Source organism: Phycodurus eques, chromosome 19 (genome assembly GCF_024500275.1).
Source record: "Phycodurus eques isolate BA_2022a chromosome 19, UOR_Pequ_1.1, whole genome shotgun sequence".
Lineage (NCBI taxonomy): Eukaryota > Metazoa > Chordata > Actinopteri > Syngnathiformes > Syngnathidae > Phycodurus > Phycodurus eques.
The window spans coordinates 15,193,151-15,206,980 of NC_084543.1; the positions used below are offsets into that span (position 1 = coordinate 15,193,151).

At 40.5% G+C, this 13,830-nt stretch overlaps 1 protein-coding gene across 7 annotated transcripts in view; it reads right to left on the reverse strand.

Annotated features, from left to right (window-relative positions):
* dnah9 (dynein, axonemal, heavy chain 9) overlaps positions 1 to 13,830 on the reverse strand; it is a 177,882-nt gene that overhangs the window by 132,152 nt on the left and 31,900 nt on the right. For 6 of the 7 annotated variants that reach the window (XM_061705525.1, XM_061705527.1, XM_061705523.1 and 3 more), the window contains 11 exons: positions 13,321 to 13,543; positions 13,019 to 13,185; positions 11,824 to 11,967; positions 11,529 to 11,688; positions 8,252 to 8,407; positions 7,859 to 7,991; positions 7,497 to 7,774; positions 7,027 to 7,157; positions 6,772 to 6,898; positions 2,913 to 3,065; positions 609 to 734 (listed from right to left, as the gene is read on the reverse strand). In XM_061705525.1, coding sequence (XP_061561509.1) covers positions 609 to 734; positions 2,913 to 3,065; positions 6,772 to 6,898; positions 7,027 to 7,157; positions 7,497 to 7,774; positions 7,859 to 7,991; positions 8,252 to 8,407; positions 11,529 to 11,688; positions 11,824 to 11,967; positions 13,019 to 13,185; positions 13,321 to 13,543 — 1,798 coding nt within the window. The remainder of the gene's footprint in view (positions 1 to 608; positions 735 to 2,912; positions 3,066 to 6,771; positions 6,899 to 7,026; positions 7,158 to 7,496; positions 7,775 to 7,858; positions 7,992 to 8,251; positions 8,408 to 11,528; positions 11,689 to 11,823; positions 11,968 to 13,018; positions 13,186 to 13,320; positions 13,544 to 13,830) is intronic. The other variant, XM_061705528.1, reaches the window with a different exon arrangement.

Consider the following 13,830-nt stretch of genomic DNA (forward strand, 5'->3'; position numbering starts at 1 on the left):
TATTTATTATCATTGTGTATGTGATATATATATGATTTGGTCCAAATACACCAAGAATCAAACTCTACAGAGCACCTTTCATACTGTTTTACAGATTTCTTGAAATTTGTTTTGATGAAATTGCTCTGTCTCATGCAAATTAGCCATTACTCTGGCCTCTTTTAATTAAAATTTTATATTTATAATCTCCCCATTTCAACGAAGTTGGGGTTGTCAATTGTCCAATTCATTTTTATCAAGTCCGAAGTCATACATTTCTTTCTTCCTACTTTTCTGGAACACTACATGAATTTAACTTGTGAGTCCTTGACCTGAAAAGTATAAGGTAGTATAGTATAAGTATAAGGTGAAATTTGATGATAAATTTTGCTAGAAACCCATCTGATATGGGTTAAATGTAAGGTCTGAGTATATTTTATCATAAAATAACGTCATTAGCCACGACAAATCGATAACACCTTACTATCTAATAAGATGTAATACAGAACGGTTTGTCTGGAAATCAATACCTTTCTGGCACTGACCATCAAAACGTAGCTTTGCAAAGGTAGAACTACACTTGTATTTGATTCTATTATGCAAACATCCATTTAATTTAATCATTTTACCTGAGCTGGATAATCAAACAACCATTGCTCTCTGGGTTTATCCTCATAGGTGGTCACTGACTCGGTCATCTCGTGACGAACAGTGGAGCGCATGGTGTCCAGAACTTGGTTCAACCAGACCTCCACCTTAAACAACACACACACACACACACACACAAAATAGTGTCAACTCTTTGGAATTACCTGGCTTTCTGAATAATTGTTCCTAAAATGTGATCTGATCTTCATCCAAGTCACAACACTAGATAATTTTCATAAACTTATACCACACAAAGTAGTACCGGTATATGTTTCCATATTTTTCTGAACACAACAGATAAATGTCACAGTGCAGGGTGGGAAAAAAATATGATAACCTTTCGACTGAATGACTGTTTAAGCCTCCTTTGTCAGCAATAACATCAAACACACATTTCCTGTTCCAATGCTCAGGAGGAATTTTGGAACATCTTGGGTTTTCAGGTGTAAATTTCTTTCTTGAAGTCATGCCACAGCATCTTAATTGGGTTGAGGTCAGGACTCAGACTGGGCCACTGCAGAAAACATATTTTATTCTATTGAAGCCAATCTGTTGATTCACTTCTGTCCTTTGGTTAGTTGTTCAGTTGCATCACCCATCTTCAAAGCTTCAATTGGAAGACAGAAGGTCTTAAGCTCTCCCGCAAAACGTCTTAACAAACTTGATAATTTTTTTCCAACAACAATATCCCAGACCACCAAGCCCAATCATGCATCACAGTAAGGATGAGGTTTTCATTGTGGTGTACTGTGCCTTTTTTCCCCCACAAAAAGCATTGTGTCTTCCTTTCAAAGAACTCCACTTTGGTTTCCTCTGTCCACACCATAGTTTGCCAGCAACGCCATGAAAGACAAGGCTTTTAGAGATAATTTTCTGACCCTTTCCTGCGTCATGCAATTTTTAATTGTAGGTATTCTGAGAGTTCGTATGTGCCTGGCATGGTTCACATTCAGCAATACTTTTTGAGAATGGAAAACTACAAACTGGTGTGTGTGTTTTTTTTTTAGGGCAGGGCAGTGTTAACAAACACCTCCAGTCTCTTGACATTGATTGGGGCCTTTGGTTGGCTGACTTTTGACTCTGATGAGCTCTTGGAGAAATCACAAGCCAAGGGGTCCACATACTGTACGAGGGTGTGAGTGAGATTCAGTACGTGTGTGTATATATATATATCCACAGTGTGTGTGTGTGTGTGTGTGTGTGTGTGTGTGTGTGTGTATATATATATATATATATATATATATATATATATATATATATATATATCATCATCATCAGCCATTATCTATCCAAGATGAAGGCCTCTTCTTCACATTTCCAAATACTATGACATTTTGCAATTTGTTGCCAGTGTATTCCGGTGTGTTTAATGATTTCATCTATCCATCTACTTTTAGGTCTTCGCCATGGTCGCTTTGCATTCAGTGGTATCCAATTGATAGTTTCTGTGGTCCACCTTTTGTCAGCTCTTCGGGAAACGTGGCCAGCCCATTTCCATTTAAGGCTTTTTATTGACGTCGGTAACTTGCATCTGCTGTCTTATCCAACTGCTTCTTTTCTTGTCGCGAATGCTTATTTTCAACATTTGGCGTTCCATGTTCCTTTGGGTTACACGTAGTCTTTGTATAACTTTGGCATTCGTAGTCCAAGTTTCGCTACCGTAAGTGCAATTGGTTATATATGCAATTGGTTGGCGACCTGTTCAGGGTGTACCCCGCCTCTTGCTCGAAGATAGCTGGGATACGCTCCAGCGTGCCCGCGACCCTTGTGAGGCTAAGCAATACAGAAAATGGATGGATATATAGTGTATTAAAAATGGCTATACCCAGCTGATATCGATAGCTGGTCAGCTCTTAAATTAAACTCTTCTGAGCTAATTCTTTTGTCATCATAGTTGTCCAAACAAATGTACCTTTAGTTGTACCTGCCATAAAAAAAGGTAACAAGAAACTGAAGAAAAATGGTGGTATCATATTTTCCTCCCCATGTATGCAATATTAAGTATTACCATGGATGGATGGATCCAATGGGAAATGAATGGATTAAAGGCTTCTTATATGCAAACGAACAGTAAATACTAGCAGTAACACAGTCAGCCTCATTTGGGTCTTTTTATTGCAATTTATATATGTATTTTTCCCCCATAAAAACACAGGTTTGAGAGTTTTCTCATTTCCGCATTCAGTTACAGCTACAGTAATTCTGTAGTAATTGCATAATCAAAATTTTAACTCAGCCTAGGAGCAATTTATAAGACACAAAAGAACACTAGAAGTCAGTTTTACCTGTCCAGAGCAGTCACATGACTGATTAAAAGGGACATACTCCTCTTCTTTGCTATACATGCCCAGACCAGTCATAGTAGGATTTCGATTTGCATCTGCATCAAATCGCATTTTAGCCATGTTGTCAAACAGCTTAGACAGATGCCTCTGTACCTGGGAAAATACAGACAAAACAAGCCAAGGTTCAAGGTACAGACAGCTGACAATTTTACTAATATTTTATGCAAATGTTTTACAGTTTTGTTCAGGTTTTGAAGAGAAAGGTTGCTGCATGCATCCATTTAGAGAGATTTGAGGGAAAATAGTGTTTAAGAGACATTCATGTCTGCTGTACGGGAATGGGTTGCACAATTGTCTTGACGAGAGTGGAAAAAGCAAGCTGCAAAACCATGAGCAACATTGCCTCAGCGTGGAAGCTAGTGGTACTACAACAAACAGAGTTAATTTCAGAGAACTGCTGAGAAACTCTGCTGGGATAAAAGCCGAACCAATTGAAAATACTAATAGAAAAGGAATGTCAAAATGTCAGGTGAATAAGTTTAAAGGTTTAAGATGTATTCATTTAACAATGGTTTATTGTAGTTATGGTGTATCATATTGTAAGGTGTTTCTAAAAGAACAGATTCATTTTTGGAAAAACAAAAACTTACAAAGTATGGCTTAAAATGCAAGTAAAACATCAATAAAACATAAAGAAGACATCAATAAAACAAAAGAAAGAGTAAGCAGGGGGAAAAAAGCACAGACAACAACATAAACAAAATAAACAGGTGTAGTGCAAGGGTCCGGTTAGTGTGAGGATGCAATTTTGACTTTTATGAGTTTTAATTTCGGTTTTAAATATTTTGAGGGAGTCTGTCTGTACTATGTGTGTGTGTGTATGGGGTGGGTGGTCATTATGGGTGCCAAGCAGCTGAAAGGGCACCCATGGTACTGAGGCAAAAGGTGGGGGTGGTGAGGAGACCAGCAGAGGTTCAGCGGAGGGGGCAGGAGGTAGTGTATTCCTGCTGGAGGTTGCAGAGGTAAGTGGGAGATGAGTTGTGATGATCTTTGTAGCTGAGGAGGAGGTTTTTGGAAAGGATGTGGTATTGTACAGGGAGTTAAGTTGGATAAGAACAGGGGTGATGTGGTCAGATGATTTGGTGCTGGTGATAATTCGGGGACCTGAATTCTGGAGGATTAGGAGTCTGTTGCGTTTGGAAGGGAGAACAGAGCGGAGGGTTCTCCAATAATCGATACAGAATGTGACAAAATATTTGCACTAGAATTTCAGGGCTGGATTGGGACCTTGATGATCAGTTTGGAAAAGTTGCGGAGGTGTAGAAAAGCAGTCTGGGTGATGTGAATGTGAAGTGCAAATGAGAGGGTGCTATTCAGGGTGACGCTGAGACTCTTGATGTGGGAGGAAAAGAATACCAGGAAACCATTAATGAAGAATGAATGTCCTCCACCACACTTTCCCAAGTTTTCATTGTAGGGCTCATCAACTTAATTCCGATGTAGTAGAAAGCAGTTCAACTGATTAGCCCTCTGCAGGATGACCCCCTGCTGGCAATGGTCCGTTGTGTTGAGGCCTGTTATCTGCCTTTTCCCTCACAGGCCAGACCCCATCTTGGCCTCCATCAGTTTCACTTTGGATTGATACTGTATGTTCTTCAATTCTGCCATGCCTCCAGCCCTAAAGACCCTCTTCTTTTGATTGAGTAGGTCCTTCAAGTCAGTGGTGATACAGCGCTTTTTGTTAGGGAATATCGCAGTCCCGGCTGGAATGTGACATCCACACAAAAGTTTATATATCCAGTGATACAGTCACCTAACTCTACTTCCTAACCATTGTGGTGACACCAAGCATTGGAACTGCATCAAGTACAAGTGTTAATCATCATTTCTTGGCTCACCAAAACTACCATTTGTAGGGCAGTATTATTTGCTTCCTTAAATTCTTAATTGGAGCAGTGAGGACTCAATTGGCATAGTTGAAGGATGCCGTTCACAGTTTGCATTTCTCCACAGTCATACCTGAGAGCTCAATTACCAGCATCCTCTGTCTGGTATATCCAGTGTCCCTCCTCTGCAAATGTCCTTTATCCTTGCTTTGTTTAGAGTTAGCCAGTCTTTCCTGTTTAGGTTTGAGCCTGGGGGCAGTGTTTTGTCTAGGTTTGGAAGCGCTCCATTGTGTTGCTCACTGTTGTACTCCAGCCAGTATTCAATCCTGTAGAAAGCGACTTGGCTTGGGTCGATTTCCTTTACGGTTATAAAGCTTTTGCGAGACTCAGGTCTTTGCCTCACTTTCTGGTGCCCCAATAGTAAGTGCCTGGAATCGTTCAGCTGTTTGTATCATTCGATTTTAGTCACTGTTTCTGGTCAGATGTGTGGTGGAATGCTGGTTATACGCTATAGAGCTGGCAAGGTTTAAGAGCGCCCGTTATTATTTGATATGCTTTATTTAGCTCTGCACTTATTTTGTAGGCATGGCATGAGCTTGGCCACAAAGGGGCACAGTATTCAGCAGTGGATTGGCACACTGGAAGAGCCGTCTGCCTCAGTGTTTTGGGGTCGGCTCCCCAACGGGTGTTGGTAAGTTTACTGAATAGGTTTGTCCGTGATGCAAGTTTTCTTTTCAGTCTGGAGACATGCTCTTTGAAAGAGAGTGTTCTATCGAGGGTTACTCCTAACACTGGGAACTGATGGTAAGTCAGTTCATTGTTAACAGCACAAGACTGTGGTTAATCCAAGTGGGTGTTCACTGAAGCATTGTATGCATTCCTGATGTTTGCATACAGCATGTCCATGTTTTACTGTCCAGTGTACATACCGGTGAAAAGTGGACAGCACAGTGTCCAAACTGCAGTGATTAAAATGATGATGAAGAGAGCCTCTGGGTTCAGGCTCTGTAACCTGGCAACGACTGCTTGAATTTTATCGCAGGCCGCACCCCTGGAGCAGATTGTGGAATGTACACTGTGATGATGATATACAGTAAGACAATTCCATTGGGAGATAATATGGATGCATTCTCACAGCTAACAGTTCAATGTCAAGTTTACAGAGACCTTGCTTAACGGTAACATGTCCGGAATTGCACCACCTACAATTACAACGCTGCCTTCCTTCTTTTTACTGCTCAGAGTCAAATCGTCATCTGTCTACACCATCTTTAAGTTAGACACCCACTAACATGAGTGAAGTTCTGCTGTAACCACGGCTCAGTGTTCTTGTGGTACTCCCACTGCGTTCTCAGTGTGCCAAGCTTGTCCATTTTGTTTGCCAAATACCTTATGTTCCCCATGCCAATAGCTGAAACAGACGACTTGGACGTTTTCTTGCTCACCTGCACCTTTACGCCTGCTTTACATCTGCGTCACTGTTCATCTCTGTCGAATCTGCATGTTAAATACCCACTGGTGCTCTGAAAGTATTCAGGCATGGGGATGGCGAAGCCATTGATTGTATTGATTTTTTGCAACATTTCCTCAGCGGTCATGAAAACCTCCACTGATAATAATGTCCACAAATGTCTGTTAGAAGTTTTGATTATTGTTACAGTATACTTACTGGAAAAGGTTTAAAAAAATAAAAAAATCTCTAAAGCGGATTGAGGTACCTGGTGCCTAAATGAGGCATGTTGTATTTTATAGAGATGGCCGCCATTACAAATATAGTAATGAAAACACTTTCAACAAAACAGCTGCGTAATTATCTGATAATGTCACTGAGCTCAGTTTGAGGTCAGTCATAACGCTAACTGCTGCAAAACCGGCGTGAACTGCAATGTTTGCTATTTTTTTTAATACTTCGAACAGATTGAACTGAATAAACAAATAATTGCTGCACTTCAGACAAAAATGAATGTAGCCACCTGGTGTGGGTTGGTGCCATTAGAAAGAATGTCTAAGAGATCGGCTGAAGAGATGAAGTAAAAACGAGGGAAGGCCAGTCGCTTGATGTCCAGATACTCTGCCAGAGCCTTTTCACACAGGGACAGCCTGGAAAGGCAAACACAATGCAGTGAGCATGTTTGCGTATGCATGTGGGGACCTTAAACAGACTATGCATCGTAACAGAAATAAAGGTTTAGAAAAGACAGAAAAATTCATCTCGGCTTAACCCTCACCTGCACTGTATGTTCTCCAGTTTGTTCAACAGACCAGGTTTATTGGTGGCCTCCACAACATTGGGCGTTTGATGCACTGAGTTAGCCAACTCTTTGAAATCGGCATCAATCCCTTCGAAGCGCTTAGAGTCCTGCAGACAATTCCACAAGGGAGAACAGCCAGGGGATTTAGCTTCCCACATGAGCGAGGAAGAATTAAAGGTATAATAATAAACATCTGGGTAGAGGCTCAGCCCTTACATCATGGGAGCAATTAACAAGTCAAGTAACCACAGCTCTAAAAGTAGCAGTAGTGTGCCAAGTTTGCCAACTAATAGATTCTTGGTTAAAAGCCACAACAATCACTTTATCTGGGTTTACATGACAAAAACAGAGGTAAGAATTCAGGCCTTAGGTAATTCATACATTAAGTATAGTGAGATTTTCTGTTGAATAACCCATGCAAACATGTAGAGGGATCTCTTAATAACCTCAGGTAGCTGTGAGCGAATGTCCTCTGAGCCAATGAAGATGCTCTCCAGGTGGGTCCATGACCGTTGCACCGCAAACCAGATCGAGAGGACAGAGTCGGCCACAGACAGCTTACTCTGCCAAGATGACACATCATCCAAGAAGTGGGCGATGTACTTAGAAGAAATGAGGTTCTGCAGCTGGACCTGGTTGTCTTCAAGTGTCTCGATAAGCTCTTCGTCAGAACGCAGGAGGGAGATTTGGGTACGATGGTGGGGCTCGTATTGGAACTGCATACCTGCAACGGATCATTTGGCATATCAATGGAGGATATACTTTGGAACGCAGGCTAAAACACCTGTAGTGAAAGTTTAGGCTGGACCTGTCCATGTGGAATTGAGCTCAGAGAGAACTTTCTCCATTCCCATCTCTTTGACAGCCTTGTCTACGATCCCTCTCACCTCCTCTTCAAAACAGTGCAGCTTCAGTTGCAGCAGGTCAGCCAGAGTCGTTTCCTGCACACAAAAACAAATAATGGATCTGGATCGATCTGATATATGAAAATAAAACAAATGGTGAATGCCTGGTGTGTATGTACTTAAATAGAATTATTGGCTTATTGTGAGCAGGACGAGTTTCCAGATACTGTATTAAAAATCCAACTGTTTGTGCTACTCATAAACTGAACACAAAAACATTCGCTCATGAAGGAAAACAGTAGCTTTATACTGTTTATCAAATCAGCATTCATCGTAAAAAAGAGCAGACTGCAAACCTTGTCCATGGTGAAACAGTCTCCAGTAGTAGCCATTAACTGATGCCAGTGTCTGACTCGTATGGCTGGGTTCTGAAGCTCTCCCGCTGCCCGCAGGGAAATGAGGAGGTTCTTTACCCTGTTGTCCAAACCTCTGAAGGCCTCCCACGCTCTAACCTACAAATCACACCAGAAAGCAACAAGTATAAGCGCTTGTCATGTTCTGAATCTGATTTGGTTTTGTTTATCCATGTGAAATTGACAAAGCCTCTCGGGATGGCCTGCTTTAAAGTCCCTTTGCTTAATTCAGCTATAAAAGCTCCATGAGTAACTAGACATCAAACATGGTCATCTATTGATTATCTGCGTGAAGAGCAAGAAAAAAACCTTTATTCTTCTGGTGATGTTGCACCACTCAAGTTACAGAGTGCTAAGGAATGAGGGAACATTAGTGACCTCAATTTATGTCTTTCCGTACTGATATTATTTCTTCTTTCAACCCTTTTCACATGAATGATTTTGGTGTGATGAGTAGAATTTGGGGCGGTACGGTAAAGCATGTGGTTAACACGTCTGCCTCATAATCAAAAAGATCCAGGTTCATAACTTGGCTCAGGCTTGTCTCTGTTGAATTATCCCTGTGGATGTGTGGGTTCCTCCCTGTGACTGGGAGTGTGGATGGTTGCTTGTCAATATGTGCACTGAGACTGTCAGGCAACCAGCTGAGGCTGTAGTCAGTTGGGATAGGCCCCAGCTCACCCATGACCCTGAACAGCATAGGCAGCAGAACATGGATGTATGGATTGTATCGTTTGCATTTCTAATGCTTGGGTTTGAAATGTGTAGCATGTGTAGACTTTAAAATCCAGCAGAAAGCTGGATGAATAAATCGTTCAGTAGCAATTCTGCTCCCAGTGCACGTTTTTCAGTTTTTCTAAGTAGCATTTTAGATTTAATAAAGAGCAATGATTTACTTGCAATGTTGTATATAGATAAAGTTATCTCTGTGGTTATTTACTTAACTGACTTCCTGTTCCATCTGGTTCTCTGCCATGTGCCAATTTTGTCATTCACCTACTATGGGGTTGTTGCGATTAACCTCATGAATAAGTAGCTGCATAAATGTGAAATGATGAGGAAAAAGGGAGTCCAAGTAAGTCTGGTGCACCTGCTAGATGACTAGTCAAAAGATTTGTGGTGTTTGTGTGATTTATAAAAGTTCTGTTGAAGGACAAATCGGAATAAAAAAAGCACTTGATACAATGAGATTCTGTAGTTTTCATGGTAGGCCATGGTTGGCTACTTTCTTTGAAAAGTAGGATTTTATACATTTTAATGTATCAACCATATTTATTTTTCCCCATGTATTCATTCATTGATTAATTAATTCATTCATTTATTCAGTCATTTATGGTGGGTAGGTAATATTCTAAAGATCTTAAAATATTTTCCATGTAATCCACACACCGATAACGTTATGAAATATGTATCAAAATATATTTTAAAAATAAATATAATTCAATTATAATTTAGATTCCGATATGGCAGAAATTTAGATTTAACGCAGTGCTTCTCAAATAGTGGGGCGGGACCCCCTGGGGGGGTCGCGTTGCAATGCCGGGGGGCCGTGTGAGACCCTGAAGAACATGATTTGCCGTACTAGAATAAAGTGTAATTGCACATCCACTGCAGTAGATGGCAGTGGTGCTCTCGTTGCGCTCACTCTTTTCTATTTGAGGGAAATTGATGCACTTTATTTTCTGTTACAGCCTGAAAACATTTATTTTAAATTGATCTATATCTTTCTTTTGTACTTTCTTCAGTGTTTATAAGGATTAGATTAGATTATCCTTTATCTACAATGTTATATAGAGGTGTACTCACAGGGGCTGCGGGGGGGGGAAGTCGCAAATTGTTTTCTTCTTGCTGGTGGGGTCGTAACAGAAAACAATTGAGAAGCACTGATTTAACGCAAAAACTCATCACCTTACAATATATTTTGTTCCCACAAAACCAGAAGAAATGGAAAAATATTTTATATTATATACTACTATATACTACTACTACTAATAATAATAATAATAATAATACAAAAAACATATATAATTTTACTACTGTAATTACATTGGGGAACAATTTTTGTTGAGTTCGGACTCACAGCTGTTTTTAACTAATTTTTGGGTGCGGAATCCAAAACCGATCTCAGTTTTTCTCTAACATGGTTTTTCTATCAGGTTTTTTAACTATAGATCCCAGTTTTCTTAAAAAATATGAAAAATCCTTTACTTAACAGATGTGCTTGTTTTATAAAAAAATTTAAATATTGACATACAATGAAAAATGAAAGAAACATGGATGACTGCAATGTTTATTTAACTCTATTATGTTTTACAAAGGGCGGCACGGTAACAGACTGGAGCGTCAGCCTCACAGTTCTGAGGACCGGGGTTCAATCCCCGGCCCCGCCTGTGTGGAGTTTGCATGTTCTCCCCATGCCTGCGTGGGTTTTCTCCAGGAACTCCGGTTTCCTCCCACATCCCAAAAACATGCATGAATTGGAGACTCTAAAATTACCCCCAGGTGTGAATGTGAGTGCGAATGGTTGTTTGTTTGTATGTGGCGTGCGATTGGCTGGCAACCAGTTCAGGGTGTACCCCGCCTCCTGCCCGATGATAGCTGGGATAGGCTCCAGCACACCCGCGACCCTAGTGAGGACAAGCGGCTCAGAAAATGGATGGATGGATGGATGTTTTACAAAGGATATGGCACAAATCATTTTAATTCCTACTATGCTAGCTTTCTGTTTGCAGCTATTGCTAGTAATGACCTATTGGGAGCTGCACACACCTCTCACCGCACTGTCTCAAACAAGTTGCCACGTACCTGTAGATGAATACAATCGTAATCAGCTGGCAAGTCTTACTTCAGCTAATCAGTGGAATGTTGCTTATCTGAGGGTAAGCTGTGGAGAAAAAAACTTGACGTGCTAGAAAAAAACTGACTGGAATTTTGGAATCAGCATGCCAATTTTAGTTTTAATCAGTATAAAAATTTACCTCAACAGATTTTTTTTTTCAAATTGTTCCCCAGTTTTTTTTTTATCGCCAGTTTTATTTATTGCCTTTACATGCTAAGTAGAATATCTTACTATAGCCTCATGTCCATTATTTTCTGGTAACTGCACCACCGAGCAATGGAAGTAATTTTTGCTAGCCTTCTTTTTTCCACACCTTTAGGTTACATTACCCGTCCGATTAGTCTCACAGTCTTATGGCCCCCCTCGCTCTCTGTACCTCACCTCCTTATCCAGCCCTCGAATATCTTTTGAGAAGTGTTTGCACTCCAGCTCCATGTCCTCCACATGAATCTCCCTCCAGGGAGTCATTTTCCATGCCGCAATGCTGGATTCCACCACAGTGATCATGTCCCAGAGCTCCTTCAGCAGGCCCACCTCACGCCTTAGGGATGAATGACAGGAGATAAAATGATTTCAACCATATTCAAAGTGTGAATATAAATAAGGGTCACTGATTTAATTGCTCATTAGTGCCACACTTGGCATAACTTTGTGCTTTTCATTCTCCTTACTTTACCTGCATTGGCAGAGCTGTTTGTATTCAGAGACGGTCACCTCAAACAAGCTGGCGGACTGCACCAGGGAGGCCATCACTGCCTCCTGTTCCTGGATCTTCCAGTGAAATGCGTCCAACATGTGGTAAGGATTCTTGCTGTCAAATCTGGATGAATGCAAACAGGTTCGCATTAACCCTAGTGGAGGTCTTATTTTGGTAATGACGGCCTGTATGCCTGCCAAACCCAGAATCGTGTGCAGCATAACAAGACCAGTTTTCTCATCACGAATTGCAAACTACAGTTAAAAATGACGTCCAAGACATAAATGGGATGTAATCACTATGCTATTAGGAGACCGATTACACACATAACTAATGCGACAATTAGATATGACTAAGCGCCTCAACCTGAGAATTAATTATCATTATTGTAAGATTCAATTAGCCTTGTCAGATGTGAGAGCCTCAAGATAACAGTCCTTTATGAAGGAGAACACAGCGAAAGGTGACATTCCTGCAAAGATACTCTGTAAATTAAACTAAAAGCTTTACCACAAGATATATCACCATATTTTTCTCAAACATTACATTTACAGTATACATGTCCTCTCTATCATGTCACAAATGTACAGTATGGAGCATATGAATTTATCATTATTAATATTATTGACTGAGATGAAAGGACATTTGACAAATATACTGTAGAGTGGACCCCACATACCTGCGGTCCGGCATTCATGGAGTCATTTATCGACAAATTTTTTTTTCTTGATTTTGTTTTTTAATTTGCATTCTTTTTTTGTGGGGGGGGGGGGGGGGGGGGGGTCAACCCGAAATTTGTCTATTGGCAGTTTATCCCCGCTTATTCAAGAATTTTATAAAGGTCGTCAATTATCATCAATCATTTATCGTCCCTATTTGCGGTCCAGTCCAGTCCCTATCCCCTGCGAAAAGCAGGGGTCTATTGCATATAACATATCCATCCATAAATTTACCTGTATACCCTGGAGTGGCAGTATATTTTTACATTTGATTTCCATTAAATCATAAATATTCCTTCAAATTCTCTTTTAATTTTCTAAAAAAAAAATGCTACTAGTGATCTCCATGCAAGTTGGAGGTCTAGTGCAAAAGCAATAAACTTTTAAACCACAGCAAACAATGCATGTGCATTATCTAGGAGGACACATATTTTTACAAAAGTAGTCTTTCTTACCTGAAGGGCCCATTTTTGCTAAAATGTTCCCTGAAGGTGTGTTGCTCCACTTCAAATGAAGCACACTTTCTTCGCAAACTCGCCACCTCCATGGCCTGCAGAGGTGCCACCTGATGTTTAACTAGCATAGCCTTCTTTTTCAAATTGCTCCACTTTTCTGGCAGCTCCTGAAGAAACGAGACAGCAAAGATGGATGGGCATCCAGGATGTATGAATAATTAAGTATTTTAAGAAAGAGTGTTGCATTAAAACTAAAAGACAGCACCATATAAATCTGAGGTGACTGAATAATGGATTCTTACTTCTAACTGCTTGTGTACAACATCAGGGAGTTCCTGCTCATAGTCCTTTAGCAAAGCAATCGTTTGTTGGAGTGGTTCAAATATGATATCTGTTGTGTGTTGTCTCTCTTTGACAGCCAGCAGTTGGCCCATGACTCTCACCAGGGTTTCGTAGTCCCCTCCCTCTACTTGCTTGCCCAGGCCAGTCTCAGACATGATGATGAAACTCTCAAGATCAGATAAACTAAAGAATAGATTACAATAATCATAACATGGGAATTTACCAATTGTTAGATCAATATTACGATCACAACATAGAACACTGAAGCACTGCAATCGTTATATTTATGAGTGATATCACAAATACTGTATATACTGTAACTGCATAATGACTGACATGTAGACCACCTAAATGGTTGTCTGAACTGTGACTAACAAGACGGCCAGGTATGGTACAACCAGAGATTGTGCAGGAAAGCTAAACTCAAACAGAAACAACCCACAACACAGTGGTATAATACATGACAAAAT